This window comes from Camellia sinensis, chromosome 1 (genome assembly GCF_055761805.1).
Source record: "Camellia sinensis isolate YWXY chromosome 1, ASM5576180v1, whole genome shotgun sequence".
NCBI classification, from domain to species: domain Eukaryota; kingdom Viridiplantae; phylum Streptophyta; class Magnoliopsida; order Ericales; family Theaceae; genus Camellia; species Camellia sinensis.
In genome coordinates this window covers 229,840,748-229,856,530 of record NC_138961.1, presented here as the reverse complement: position 1 = coordinate 229,856,530, position 15,783 = coordinate 229,840,748, and the positions used below count along the sequence as shown (strand labels likewise).

Genomic DNA, 15,783 nt, shown 5'->3' with positions numbered 1-15,783 from the left:
TGGTTTCGACCACTCGGCTGTGGTTGAGATTGATGAATTTAATTCTTATCGCGGATAGATATTGAATTTAATATATAAAAAACCATATAATCGACTCAATCAACTTATTCATATGCGTACAACTTGAAACATGTGTGTTTATTTTCTAAATTAATAACTTGAATTCAGTTTTAAACAATTGTCGCTAAAGGGCTTTAAACAATTATCGTAGAGTATAGTCTGTTAAATATATTTTTATAATTGTATTTTAATCTTAATATTATTTACACCGTGCCTTTAGGCACGGGCATACGCTAATATATATCTATATGACGATAGGTGATCATATATTTTCAGGTGACCATATATTTGTAAGAAAATGTATCATCTTAAGCCTTGGTTTGGCATTCATGTTGGGGCTAAATAATCACAAAAAGACAAAATTATCTATAAAAGTTAATAAGATAAATATTATTTTTTATTTATAATTATTACACTTTTTCTCTCATAAAAATAAAAATAAAAAACTCCAAAACAAAAACTAAGCAAGACTAAAAAGTCAAGTTAAGAGCATCTTCAACAATGCATTTCTTTTTTAATCAAATCTGAGTAAAAAATGACCTATTTTACCAAATCTGATATCATTCGCTCCAACGGTGAACTTTCATCAAATTTGCGCTGGGATAACCGGTTGGTCGACCGGTTAGGCGAATTTTTTTTTTTTTTTTTTTTAAAAAAATTTTTTTTGAACTTTTTGAACCTTTTAGTGGTCGGCCGGTAAGGCAAAAATTTTTTTTTTTTTTTTTTTACTGTTTGAACCTTTTCTTGGAACTGTTTGAACCTTTTGCTGCTCAATCGGTTGGTCAACCGGCCGGACAACCGGCTGGTTGACCGGTTGGTCTCCCCCAACGGTCACAAACAATGTTTTGATGAAATCAGTATTCTGTCCTCAGTTTGATGAATTGTTTGGTGAAATCTCATTTTGATATCGATTTGGTGCAACCGTTGGAGCACCAAACAATAACTTTTTCACCAAATTTTAAATTTGATGTCAACTTTGATGAACCGTTGGAGATGGTCTAAATATAAAAAAAATTAACAATATTAACCAATGTCAAAGGTGCTCTAAGTTATCACCTTTTTTAAAAGTCGTCACTTGCTAATTACATGATGTGACAAAATTAACAGTTTTACATAATTCTACTAATATTATGGCTATTTTAAGAAGATAGTTATAATTAATTTTTTTGGTTAAAAGTTAATTATAAGTTGATTATAATCAATTTTTTGTAAGAGAGAAAAGTAAATTATAATCTAAAAAGTGAATTATAACACACTTCCTAAAAGACCCCTCACTATGTCACCTCAAATAATAAAAATACTTTTATTGATTTGTAAATATCTAAGAAAATGTTATAAATAGTCTACTTTACGTGTAATTATAAATAGAAAAATATTAATCACCACCCATTAGAGTGGTTAATGGTGTATATTATATGAGAAATGCGTGGTAGCTCGAGAGTTAAGCGGCTCGAATGCCCCGAGTGTCAAAACGACGTCGTTTTGACACTCTATTTTTTTTTTTTCTTTTTCCTTCTTTCTTGAACTGGTTTGAGAGAGAGAGGCAAGAGAGAAACAGAGGTGAGAGAAACAGAGGAGGAGGAAGAGAGAGGAAGAGAGAGACGAGAGAGAGGAGAAGCCGAAGCTTGATCTTCGAGAGGCCGAAGCTTGATCCGCCATGGACGGAGAGGCCGAAGCTTGATCTTCGGCTATGGGTCTTCGGCTCAACTGTTTTGAGACTTTGTTGTTTTGATTTATTTATTTTATTTTATTTTGATTTTTTTGGTGATTTTGCAAACTGTGATTTTGTTTTGAGACTTGATTTTTTTTGTGATTTTTTTTTTGTGTGTGCTGATTTTGATCTTCGGCTGAACCATTACGTTTTTGATCTCTTCTTCTTCCTCTTTGGGTTTGAGGAGAGAGAGAGAGAGAGCTGTGTGGGCTTTCAACAAACCCAGAAGGCTTTTTCAAGCTACGTAGAAGAGAAAGAAGGGAAGAGAGAGAAAGGTTTTTCAACAAACCCAAATGGAAGGAAGAAGAGAAAGAACGAAGGAGAAAGAAAAAAAAAAAAAAAAAAAATTCGAGCCATTCGAGCTTTCCATTTTCGAGCTACACAGCGGGGTCGATATTATATATACAAATATACTAGAGATTAAGGGTGTGTTTGGTTTGTACTTTCAAATAAATTTTTTTTTTTAAATTTGGAGTGAGAGTTTTGAAATTTTTTTGATTTGCTTGGTTGTATATTTTAAAAATAATTTTAGAGTTTGAAAGTTTATAATAATTTAATATTTTGTTATAATTAAGTAGATATTTGTGAGAAATAATTTGATATTTTATCAAATTTCTACATGAATGTAAATTCCACATTTATATAAGTGTTGTTACAAAATTTTAGTAAAATATTTTGTATCCTAACATTGCTCATATATATACAAGAACTATCAAAATATATAAAATACTGACTGTAATTTTGAATTTTATAGTATTATTTGATCTTGACGAATACTTTTGTTACTAGACTTTATTAGTTGGGACAATTACAATCTAGTGTAATTTTAAAAAATGGTCCAGCTTGTCTCAAGTTGATATCAAGATTGGACCTGCTCAGTTCGGCTCACGGGACCTATTTTTTGGGCCTGTTTTGATAATCCGAACCGTTCAATGTGTAAAACTCGTCGAGTACTACATGCCTATAAAAAATCACGTTAATCGGATATCAATAGCTATGTGATCAAATCAGTTTTGTGTAATAAAAAAAAATGGACGGTGAAACAATTAACAGTTGATAAAAAAACTATTTTGTTCACATAGCTATCGATATCCGATCAACGTGATTTTTTACAGGCATATAGTACTCGACGAGTTCTACACATTAAACGGTTCAAATTATCAAAACGGGACCCGTGGTGAGCCCCCACGGGCCCAACAGCACGGTCCAGTCCGATCTTGGACTGGACCAAAGCCACTGCCTTAAAAAAATAAGGGAGCTTTTTTGATAAATCCACTTTCTAAGAGTTTTATTCCATCCAACCCATATTCTTTTTTACTATTCCATTAGGTCCTACTTGAGATAAGAATACCAAAATACCCTTTTCATCTACTTATGTTCCATTTAGTTCACATTATTTTCTTATGTTTCAATAAGTCCTATGGGTGACATAATTACCAAAATATCCCTAATGTGAATGTTCACACCATCAATGTGAATGTTCATATCGTCAATGTGTAGGGGCCCGGCCCATGTCGATTCTCGTGGGTGCCCGGAAAAATTTGAGTCTGGCCGGGGCGGGCTCGGCCCGTTGACAATGTGAATATTCACATTGACATGTTAACATTCACATTAATATGAGTGTAAAATTGGCCCGCGTCCCGTGGAGGCGTGAAACCCGCCCGCGGCCTATGAGCGGCCCGGGGCGGGCCCGGTCTGGCCCGTTGACAATGTGAATATTCACATTGACATGTTAACATTCACATTGATAAGAGTATAAAATTGGCCCGCGGCCCGGGGCGGGCCGGCCAAGCCCGTTGACAATGTGAATATTTATATTGACATGTTAACATTCACATTGATAGGAGTGTAAAATTAGTCCGCGCCTCGTGGCTGCCCGAAACCCACCCACGGCCCGTGGCGGGCCCGGCCTAGCCTGTTGATAATGTGAATATTCACATTGATATGTTAACATTCACATTGATAAGAGTATAAAATTGGCCAACGGCCCAGGACGGGCCCGACCCGGCCCGTTGACAATGTGAATATTCACATTAACATGTTAACATTTACATTGATAAGAGTGTAAAATTGGCTGGCAGCCCGTGGGCGGCCCAAAGCCCGACTGTAGCCTGAGGCGGGCTTGGCCCGACCCGTGATAATGTGAATTTTCACATTGACATGTTAACATTAACATTCATAGGAGTGTAAAATTTGCCCGCTGCCCGAAGCTTGCCCAGGGTAGGCCCGGCCCGGCCCGTTGACAACGTGAATATTCACATTAACATGTTAACATGCACATTGATAGGAATATAGAATTGGCCCGCGGCCCGTGGGTTGCCCGAAACCCGCCCACGGCTCGGGACAGGCTCGTTTGGGTCCGAGCCCGAGCATGTCCGAGACCCTAGGCTAGGGCCTAGGCCATCACTTTGAAGCCCGGCCCGGCCTATCTGCTTAAGGCCCATTCAAGGCTCGGTCCGAGGCCCAACCCGCGCCAAGGCACAATGTCTTTTTTTGTGGAAAATAATAAAATTTTGGTAGAAAAAATTAAAAAGAATTAAAAAAAAATGGCCAGACCCGCCCAAGCTCGACCTAAGCTCGAGGCTAGGCCCAAGCCCACCGGCCCGACCCGAGGCTCAATCCATCGGCCCGTCCAAAGCTTGAATACCCTTGTGCTAGGGCTAGGGCCTGGGCCTAATTTTTTGGCTCGTGGGCCGGGCCGGATTTTTTCGGATACCCACGAGGCTCGATATGGGCCGACCCGGACCTCTACGCTTTGATGATATAAACATTCACATTGACGATGTGAACATTCACATTATAGGTATTTTGGTAATTATGTCTCCCATAAGACTTATTGAAACATAAGAAAATAATGTAGACTAAATAGAATATAAGTAGATGAAAATGGTATTTTGGTATTCTTACCTCAAATAGGACTTAATGGAATAGTAAAAAAGAACGTAGGTTGCCCGAAGCCCGATCGCGGCCCGGGAAAGGCTCGTTTGGGCCCGGGCTCGAGCCTAATCCGAGACCTTAGGCTAGGGCCTGGGCCATCACTTTGAAGCCCAGCCCCGCCCATTGGCCCGGTTAAGGCCCATTTAAGGCTCGGTCCGAGGCCTAGTGTCTTTTTTTGTGAAAAATAATAAAATTTTGGTAGAAAAAATTAAAAAGAATTAAAAAAAATGGCCAGGCCCGCCCAAGCCCGACCCAAGCTTGAGGCTAGGCCTAGGCCCATTAACCCGACCCGAGGCTTGACCCATCGACTCGGGCTCGGACCCAAACGAGCCTGCCCTAGGCCGTGGGCAGGCTTCGGGCAGCCCACAAGCCGCGGGCCAATTCTACATTCATATCAATGTACATGTTAACATGTCAATGTGAATATTCACATTGTCAATGGGCTAAGCCGGGCCTACCCCGAGCCGTGGGCAAGTTTCAGGCAGCGGGCAAATTTTACACTTCTATCAATGTTAATGTTAACATGTCAATGTGAATATTCACAATGGCACAGGTCGGGCCAAGCCCGCCTCGGGCTGCGGTCGGGCTTCGGGCCGCCCACGGGCTACGGACCCATTTTACACTCTTATCAATGTGAATGTTAACATGTCAATGTGAATATTCACATTGTCAACGGGCGGGGTCGGGCCCGCCCTGGGCCGCTGGCCAATTTTATACTCTTATCAATGTGAATATTCACATTGTTAACAGGCTGGGCGGGCCCGCCCCGGGCCGCCCACGGGCAGTGGGTGGGTTTCGAGCAGCCATGGGGCGTGGGCTAATTTTACATTCCTATTAATGTGGATGTTAACATGTCAATGTGAATATTCACATTGTCAACGGGCCGGGCCGGGTCCGCCCGGGGTCGCGGGCGAGCTTTTGGCCGCCCATGGGCCGCGGGCCAATTTTATACTCTTATCAATGTGAATGTTAACATGTCAATGTGAATATTCACATTGTCAACGGGGCGGACCGGGCCCGTCGCGGGCGAGTTTCGCGCCGCCACGGGACGTGGGCCAATTTTACACTCCTATTAATGTGAATGTTAACATGTCAATGTGAATATTCACATTGACAACGGCCCGGGCCCGCCCCAGCTCGCGGGGTGGCTTCGGGCCGCCTGCGGGCCAATTTTACATTCCTACTAATGTGAATTTTAAAATATGAATGTTTACATCATAAAATTGCTAACCGTTCAAAAAATATTTATAAAGGTATCAAAATTAAATATAAGGGCATAAGTGTCCAAGAAAATAGTATAAATCAAGAGAAAATACTTTATGGAATAAAACTATACATACATGGGACTAAATGGGTTAAAAAATTCCTTCATATACTTCTTGGGTTAAAACACTTCTAAATAGGATTTATCAATAATTTTCTCAAAAAATAATTGCACATAGGTGAAACTTTTATGATTTTAATTATTAATATTTATAAAATTTACTACTAATTTGTAATTATTTTTTAAAAATGACACTGATTTAATATTTTTCCTTTTTGAAAAATGCTTGGGACTTTTTTTTTAGAATCCCACAATTTTTTTTGTGAGACTCACTCATATATGTATGAAACCCACATCATTAACTATTGAGATTCAAAAAAGATTATAAAATTCTAAAAAAGGAGTCTCAATATAATTTTAATTTTAGAATTACTCACAAGATAAATACTCGAAGCTACATCCGCATGTCAATATCAAACGAGAAAAAAAGGTGCCTTGCACTACTATCCTTCGCTAAATTTTCAACCATGTGCAAATCATTGCACCAAAAGTCATACAAATTTAAGCAAAATTTACTAATTTGTATGGTTTAATTTTTGCATTTTTTAAAAATACTTTTTAATATTTAGTGAATTTTAAAAAAATTACACCTTTTAAATGAATCTAAATTAAATGAATCTAAAAATTTAAAAATAACGATTTAAATATTTAAAAAATTAATTAAAAACAATAAGAATCGAAAACTCAATTTGTTTTTTTGAAAATTAGTTTTTTAGAATGCATTTTTAAAATTTTTTGTTTAAAATTTAGTTAAATAAAAAAATTAATAATAAATGTCTTTTATTATTTTTATATAATTTTATCTTTTTGAATGATAAAAAAAATTTCTTAAAATTTAAAAATAATTTTTAGTATTTATTTTCTTTTGATTTCTTAAAATACAATTTTTAGGTTTCGTTTGAAAAGCCTAACTAGAAGCTTTTTTGATTATTTTAATTATAAAAAAACAAAATAAACTTTTTAATCACAAAACATCACATTCAATTCATAATCATTATATTCTTTCTCTCACAAAAAAATTAAAAAACTTTAAAAAACCAAAAACCCTTCTCAAATTACACTTTTTAACATTAGACTAAAAAAAAAAAAACAGCCCACCCTCCAAAAAAACCAACAAAGAAGCTTCAACAGGTTCAACTCGTCTTACACGGTGAGAGAGCTATTCTCTCAAGTTCATCCACCAATGGCTGCCTCTTCAAGCTCTGCCACTCTCAGAGCCATCTCTTTCTTCTTCAAGCTCCCACCCACCACCATCACCGCCACTTCACCTTCCCAAAAACTCCCATCCTTCAAGCTCTCCAATCCCTTTTTCTCCCAAAACCCCAGGCTCACCACCACCACCACCGCCTCCGTCGCAAGATCATTCACCTGCAAGAGCCAGAGCAACCCATCAGATCCTTCAAGACCCAGTAAGTATTTTCACTTTTCGAACAACCCTCCAAATCTCCTACATCCTTGATCATCTAATAACATTTTTTTTTTCATCTCTCTCTCTCTAGTTTCAGCCAAAGTTCAAGAACTGTGTGTGTATGAGATGAACGAGCGAGACCGTGGAAGCCCTGCTTGCCTTCGATTGAGCCAAAAAACTGTCAATTCTCTCGGCGATCTCGTCCCTCTCACCAACAAAGTAAGTCCCAGATCTGGGTTTCTCCTATTTCCTCCAAAACCCCAATTAGATTCACATTGGTGACTTTATTTTTTCTGGAATTTTTTTCCCGGGAACAAACAGAACAGAACCGAACCGAACTAATGATATTCATGTTTACAGATCTATTCCGGGGACTTGAAAAAGCGGTTGGGAATAACGGCCGGTTTGTGCGTGCTGATCAAGAACGAACCGGAAAAGAAAGGAGACCGGTACGAGGCCATATTCAGCTTCTACTTCGGAGACTACGGTCACATAGCAGTTCAGGGGGCTTACCTGGAGTCAAGAGCCTCTCCTTGCAAGTCCGTGCTTGCGTCCGTCCTTACAGGTTTTCGGGTCTACTTTTAGGCCCAATTTTGATAATCCGAACCGTTTATATTTTATGATTTATTCAGTATATCATACCTGTAAAAAATCAAGTTGATCGGATATCAGAAAGTATGTGTTTGAAAAATTGAACTAAACACTATTTTTTAAAGAATTTAATAAACAGTTTTCCGAACACATGCTTTCTGATATCCGATCAACTTGATTTTTAACAGGTATGATATACTAAATAAATTATAAAATATGACGGTTCGGATTATCAAAATTAAGCCTAAAAGTAGACCCGAAAGCTTGCAAAGACAGACACAAGGACGGGAGCCGCAAGGAGAGGATCCTCACTCGCTTACCTGACCTACGAGGACACGTATCTCGCTGTGACTGGTGGGTCCGGAATCTTTGAAGGGGTGTACGGTCAGGTTAAGCTACATCAGATTGTGTTCCCTGTCAAGTTATTTTATACATTCTACTTGAAGGGGATACCGGAGCTGCCGGTGGAGTTACTGTGTGCGCCGGTACCTCCGTCGCCGGAGGTGGCGCCGTCGCCGGCGGCTCAGGCTTGTGAGCCTGAGTCCGCTATTTCGAATTTCACTGATTGAGTTTGTAAAAATCATCGTGATGATGGAGAGAGTGCCAATGGCGATGGAGATAAAATTCACTTTTTCATGCCCATTTAACTTTTGTTAATGGATAAGCTTGAATTAGGAAAGACTATTAAAATAAATGGTGTAATCGATTAATTAAAAATATGAGTTATTTATAGCCTTGTTTAAGTTGCACTAATAAGTATGTGTGTATATATATATATATATACTAGTGGGTGGCACACACGATGTGTGTGCAATTTAAATAAGTAGGAATAAAAAAAAATAATGATGAAATTAATATTGTAATGTGTACTTAGCTTAAGTGGTATGAATCCTCGTACTTAAACCCATGGTTATGGGTTCAAGCCTTGCCCATCTCTTTGTTTAACTTTTTTTTTTTTAAAAAATAAAAAATACTGCCACATGGCATGAGGAGAGTAAAGCTTCAGGACACCAAAGTTCCTGTTCACTTTATAATAGTATAGATATTTCATATTATCTCTCTATTTTAAGTATTTTTTCTAATTTTTTTAGATATATTTACTTAGATGTATTTAAAAAGTTAAATATTTTTAAAAAATAATAAATACACAAAAATACAAAAAATATATTGAATTGTCGTATTTTTGGTATTTAGTAAATTTTTTCACAAAAACTATACTTTTTAAGTGTATTTATGTTAGGTGTGTCTAAAAATTTTCTTAAAATATTTTTAAAAATCAATAAAAACAAAAAAAATACAAAAAAATAAGAAAATAGAATTTTCTGAAAAGTGTTTTCAAAAAATTGGAAACAATCATGGTGATTTGTGTTTTTCTTTATTATATATTATCAATTGAATCATAAAGAAGAGAGAAAATATTAACTATATGACTCTTAGAGCATCTTTATCAGAGTCCGTTTGGGAAGAGTTTTTTCAGGTTTTTTTTGATTATTTTAGCCACAAAAGACAAAATAGGTTATTTTAGCCACAAAAAATAAAATATCACATCTTACCCATAATCATTACACTCTTCTCTCACAAAAAAAGTCAAAAAAGTCAAAAAGTCAAAAAATTCTTTCCAAACTAAGCTTTTTAGCCCAGGCTAAAATAGCCAAAAAAGTCAAAAAGTCAACCCACTTCCCAAACGGAGGCTCAATTTACTTATATTTTACCATAAAATATTATTAAAAAATTTATTTCTTATTTTAAGAATCACTTTTTTATTTATTTCTTCCAACAAATTCTCTGTTCTATTAAAATAATCTTTTCAATAGCTTTTAAATTTGAATTTTTTTTAATAATAAAACAATGAAATCATACTCGAGCAAAAAAAAGAAAAAAAAAAAAAAGAGAAAAAAGGCAGCAGCAGAAGAAGCATATCATGTAAAGAACAAAAGAAACAAACCACTAACACATATCCAATTCAAGCACTAAAAGCAACAGAAGCATCAGGTGCACCCCACACTGCCCAAGCAAATCCTTCGGCCTCCTACCACCAAACAACAAAACTCCACTATTCCAAAGGAGCAACATTAGCAGCATTCCCCACTAGAAAGGACATCTCGGTGATTCGTCACAATCATACACAAATGTTGTAAAAATTAAAGATAAAGTCACTTACCGAAAAATCATTAAATTGCTTCTTAGAGTTGGGCCATATTTTTGAAGTGGGAATGGTGTTTAACTAGGTCAAGAATTAAGTACAAAATAGGCCTAAAATAGAGTACAAAATAGCACCAGCAAAGCAACAACAAAACAGCAAAAAACAAAGAAAGGTGGTCAACCGAGGCATCTCCCTGGACGTCTGGCCCCTTATCTGGGTTGTTGTGTTCGCCTACTCTGTTGCAGTTGTTCTACTTGTTCTTCTGCCGTTTTGGCCATGAAATAACATTTGTTTATGCTTAGGCCCGGTTTGGCATACTAGGAAAAATTCAAAAAGCCAAAAAAATCACTAAAAAAATTAAAAATTTATCACTATTCACAAATTAAAAATATAAAAAAATTAATTTCCACAAATATTTTAATACAAACAACGACTGGACAACGTTGTGGACGTCCCCGAACGCCCCCGGGAGGAACGAGTCCCCCGTTCCGTTCGATATTGGGCCCACTACAGTTCGGACTCTCAAATTGTCACGGTTCTAAGTCTGAACCAAAGAGTCCAGATCCGGCAAATCGTTTTGAGAAAACATATTTTTTAGAAAAGAAGTGCCAAACATGGACTGCTTTGCCAGATACAGAGTCGCCACCTAAATGTTTTATTTTGGAGAAATTTAGGAAACCCTGACTCGTTTGCCTAAGGCCACGTGTCCGTCATCACCAAAATTGCCTCGGCTCGAAAACTTGGGTACGATTGGGGAAGGTCACTTCGTGAGCACCCCCGCTCGCCCGATCAAAGATCGGCCTCTACTAACCATAATATCTAGTTTTGAAAACATTGTGCGTTCTTATTCCGGTTATTAGCCTAGATTACTATGTGATACGCACAGCATACAAGTATAGACTGGATCGCCTGAATTGGAACAAAACATTTCATATTTGTTTGTTTGAAAATGGTTTGATGGCGCTACCCGCAAGTAGGCTAAGACGTGAATTTGCCACCCTCGGGTGGGCTTAGAAAACATGATTTTGCCACTATCTAGTGGGCTTAAAAAACATACATTTTAACGAATTGCTCCAACTCAAATAACCCAGCCTTTACCCACAGGCATTCAGGCAGTTATATCACATAAGCATATAGCCTCATGGTAAGCATGCTATTCATGGCAATCACTCACACGCATGCAAGGATGCTAAAGCATAAAACTTACCGAGTACTCCAAGCCAAAACAAAAGCTAATTAGAAATTCATGCATGATCTTAATTATACAGAAATGCCTAATGCAACACATGCAAAAATGCAACTATAGCAGGCTCGGCTATTCTAAACATGGCATATGAAATGCTACAGCTAACATGTATTCAACTTGGAATTGAAAATACAATGCAGTTAGTATGATGCGCCGAGCCCGGTGCGTGCAAGACAGATGAATGAATGCAAACATGCTATCATACTGTATGCTAATTGAAACATGCCCTAATCTAACCATCATAAGCAGGTAAATAAAAGGGAGAAAGACGTGGGGTTGGAAGACATACATCACACACACGCACACTTATTACAGTTGTGCCCTCGCGCAGAGGGTCCGAATAAATAGTACAGTCCAAATAATACAGTCCAAATATATACAAATTCCTAATTAATTTACAAATTAACTAAGAACAATAATAAACTGGCATGCAAGCTAGGGACTGCCTTGACTCTTCTTCAGATGATGGATGATGCATGTCTGGGCTGCCTCGCGCGGAAATCCACTGGGATGCCCCAATTAGCCTCTGTTTTGCAATGGTTCTTGGAAAGCGCGCCAAGCCCCGGAAGACTGCTGATTCTTGATTGGCTGCAACAGAGAGCAGGAGAGGGGCATAGCAATGTATTTTCACAAATGTATGCATGCCTCGATCCTCGTGCCACCAATCATGCATATCAATGCATGATGACCGAGGAATTAATTTGCATTACTCAATATAGAATGAATGCACACATAAACACAACAAAAACCTAACTCTATCATGGATAATCTGGAGTGTCGGTGACTTAGAATTGAGACACGTTCCGTCACTCGGAGTACGAAACGTACCTCGTTTCCCGTGCTCGGGCTAACCCTTATCCCAAGCACGATGCAATATGCATGATATGCATGAAATGCAACTAAGATACAACCTAACATACACAATGCTATGAAATGGCATACACGATGCACGAGATAACATGGCATACACAATGCGCTAATATACAACCTAGCATACGCAATGCTATGAAATGAAATGGCATACACAATGCAATATGGGCTTACACCAACATGAGTAGACCTTAGCCACACTCACATAAGAGGTCATGAGATGAAAATGAGACACTCGAGATGCGTGCGCGCATGCACGCAAACCGAGGATCGACCCTAAGGAACCAAATGCCACTCTAACAAGACATGGCAAGGCATGAAATATGATATGCAAACATGCAAATTTCAGAAGCAAAATATGATGCAAAACAGCCCCGAAAGATGGCAAAATGACACCCGATGCATGAAATGAGACCTGAAATGCAAAACTAGGCATGCGCAATGACTTATAGCTATACAAAGCATGCATTATTTGAACATGGAATGTAAAGACAGAGTCAAGACGGCCCAAAAATAAGCACATTTACAGTTCTAAGTAAGGTCAAACAGCGAATGCAAATGGGGCTAAACTAGCATGCAAAAATGGCCCCGAAAGCAAGCTAATGAAGCAAGTGAGAGCCGCTGACCCCAAACAGAGAAGGACCCTTCTAAAATGTCGAAGAGGGGCCCAAAATATGACCTTTTACAGTTTATGATCAAACCCAAAACAGTGCATAAGCATGCTCAAAACACTATGCAAAACAAGGCCAAAAAGAGAGCTATAACACAAAGTATAAAAAGGATGCCTCAAACAGTAAAATACCCTTAATGAAACATGAAGAGGGGGTCAAAATAAGGTCATTTATAGTTCGGATCAAAGCCCAAAAACAGAAGCATAAGAGGCTAACAAATCATGCAAAAATAGAGTCAAAAGAGAGATACAAAGGCAAGTGGCAAATGGAAGCCTCAAACAGTGATGAGCCCTTCAACAATGTTGAATAAGGGCTCAAAATAAGTCACTTTACAGTTTATGATAGAGCTCAAAACAGTCTATACACAGGCCTAAAATACTATGCAAGGAAATGGCATACAAGGGAGATAATGAAGCAAGTGCAACAAGGAGACCTCAAACAGGTAAATACCCTTAAACAAACATGAAAAATAGCTCAAAATAAGCCTAGTTACAGTTAGGATCGGAGCCCAAAACAGCAAGCAAGTATGGCTAAGAAAGCATGCAAAATATGGACCAAAAAGGGGGAAATGGAGCTTACCCTTGTAGACCAATCTTTTGGCAACTCTTGGCATGAGTTTGGTGACTCTTTAGCTTTGGAGAACAACCTCAAGCTGCTGGAATGAAGGATGGAAGGGTGGGGCTATGGGTTGGTGAAGAAATGGTGTAGGATTTGAGAGGTTTGAAGCTTGGAAGTGTAAAGAGAGAGAGATACAATGGAAGAGGCCTAAGGCAAATGTTGTAACCCTCAAACCAGCAGCTGGAGCTGCTGTTATATAGACAAAAGAGGGGGAAAAAGGGGAGAAAATATGGAGGGAAAACAATCCAAGTTTCCCTCCAAAAATGCACCCCCCCGGATACACAATCTGGGGGGAAACAGAATATACAGCTGTAAGGAACAGGGTGCAAGGATCATGGCCGGCCAGCTATCTAGGGTTTAGATGGCCGGCCGGCTACCTCCCATGGCCGGTCGACTAGGGATCAAAAGGGTCAAGAAGCATTAGTGGTCGGCCACCCCAAAAAGAGAGCTTCTGATGTGTGCACAACACAACCCTGTGGTTAAACACTGGAAATAGTGAACCAGGAGAGAGAACAACCCACTTTTCAAAGGGGTTCAAAAGGTTCAACAACAATTACTGGCCGGCCACCAAATATTGGTGGCCTCCCAGATGTGTACATCACAAATATGGGGTTTAGGGTCCAAGAAAATGGCCCAAGGATGGTCAACATTGGCTTTGAAGTGAGGAAAATCGGGCAACGGAGGGCGATGAAGGGATAAAGTTGGTTGATAGGACAATTACTGGCCTCCCGCCCTTCCACGACCTTCTCAGCAATGAAACAGAGGTCCCTGCCAAAAACGAATCAAAACCGATGCAAAACGAAGGTTCGGGGGTCGAAACGCGCAACTCGAGGCCCCGAAAACCGGCTGTTAGGCACCGGGAGTGGTGTTCGACCACGAAGTTGGTCTCTTGGACCACAGTGTCCCTCAAAAGGAAGAAAATAAGAAGTATGCCAAAAACTGGAGCAAATGGAGATGGTTAAGCGGTCCCGAACCGAGGCACACGGCCAATGATTCCGAAAAACTGAAAACTGGACTCCAAACGGGCAAAAATAGCCTACGACCACAAAACGTAGCCTACGGCCACTGAGAGATGGTCTACGAGACCTCTCCCTCCTTTTGGGAAGAGAAAACAGAGAAAGCAGAGCCTGGTTCGCAAACTGAGGCAAAGCGCAAAAGAGTCCGGAAGTCCGAAGGCAAGGCTTACAGCCGAAACTTTGAAACTTCTGAACGAGCACAACATGTAACATCACCAAGCACTCAATCAGTGACGTCTGAGTCTTAAGGCCGGTAAAAAATGGGGTGTCTATAAACGTTCGTACTGATTGATGGTTCAGTGCGAAATGGTCTGTTCAAATGAACCCAAAAAAAATATTATATGTATATATTTTATTAAGTTGAAGGGTAATGATTGGCCCGTGAGGACCCATTACGGGTCCGTTTTTGATAATCCGAACCGAGAACTTATCGAATACTATATACTTGTAAAAAATCATGTTGATCGGATATGGATAGCTATGTGATCGAATCAGGTTTTTTTTCAGCCGTTTATTTTTCACCATCCATTAATTTCATACAAAACTGTTTTGATCACATAACTATCGATATTTGATTAAAGTGATTTTTCTTAGGGCATATAGTACTCAACGAGTTCTACACATTCAACGGTTCAGATTATCGAAACGGGACCCCTGGTAGGCCCTACGGGCCAACAATACCTGTGAAGCCTCGTGCACCATTTCAACCAAGCTGTACTTCCCTCTGTCGCCTGTCACTAATGATTCTGCCATGTAGAGATAAAAATGCAATTTTGCCATTTTATACAATATTTTAATACACATTTTTTCATAAAAAGACAAACAGTTATCCCAAACAATCATAATTTTTTTTCTCAACTTTTAAGTCCAAAAAGTCAAAATGTGCAATTATTTAGGACACCCCAAACAACTCCTTAGTTTTGATCTCATAAACAACAAGATGATGGCAAGAAATAGCGACCTATACCGATGAAAAGAGATTATTCAGAGAATCTTTGGCGTCCTCCAATTTTTCCTTCGCGCCTTCAATGAAATAAAATAAGTATTTATCATATATGAGGGAGTTACAGTGATTTCCTACAAATAGAGTCACTGTAACAACACTTATATTTGAGGGATTAGATAAGGGAACTGCTGGAGGTGTGTTTTGACATAAAAACTCCTAATTTTGACTAAGGAGGTAATATA

The 15,783-nt window shown here is 38.7% G+C and overlaps 1 protein-coding gene across 1 annotated transcript; it reads left to right on the top strand.

Moving 5' to 3' along the window:
* Positions 1-7,215: 7,215 nt before the first annotated feature.
* On the top strand, positions 7,216-8,784 carry LOC114285638 (allene oxide cyclase, chloroplastic). The gene is made up of 4 exons (XM_082924259.1): positions 7,216-7,441; positions 7,532-7,659; positions 7,801-7,953; positions 8,352-8,784. Exons 1-4 carry the CDS (start codon positions 7,216-7,218, stop codon positions 8,598-8,600), a joined length of 756 nt encoding a protein of 251 aa, XP_082780385.1. The 3' UTR covers positions 8,601-8,784.
* The last annotated feature ends 6,999 nt before the right edge of the window (positions 8,785-15,783 follow it).

Excerpts from the sequence above, each read along its gene's own strand:
- LOC114285638 (XM_082924259.1), top strand. The coding sequence starts at position 7,216 with ATGGCTGCCTCTTCAAGCTCTGCCACTCTCAGAGCCATCTCTTTCTTC. Across the intron at positions 7,442-7,531 it reads ATCAGATCCTTCAAGACCCA|TTTCAGCCAAAGTTCAAGAA; the intron begins GTAAGTATTTTC and ends CTCTCTCTCTAG. Across the intron at positions 7,954-8,351 it reads TAGCAGTTCAGGGGGCTTAC|CTGACCTACGAGGACACGTA; the intron begins CTGGAGTCAAGA and ends TCACTCGCTTAC.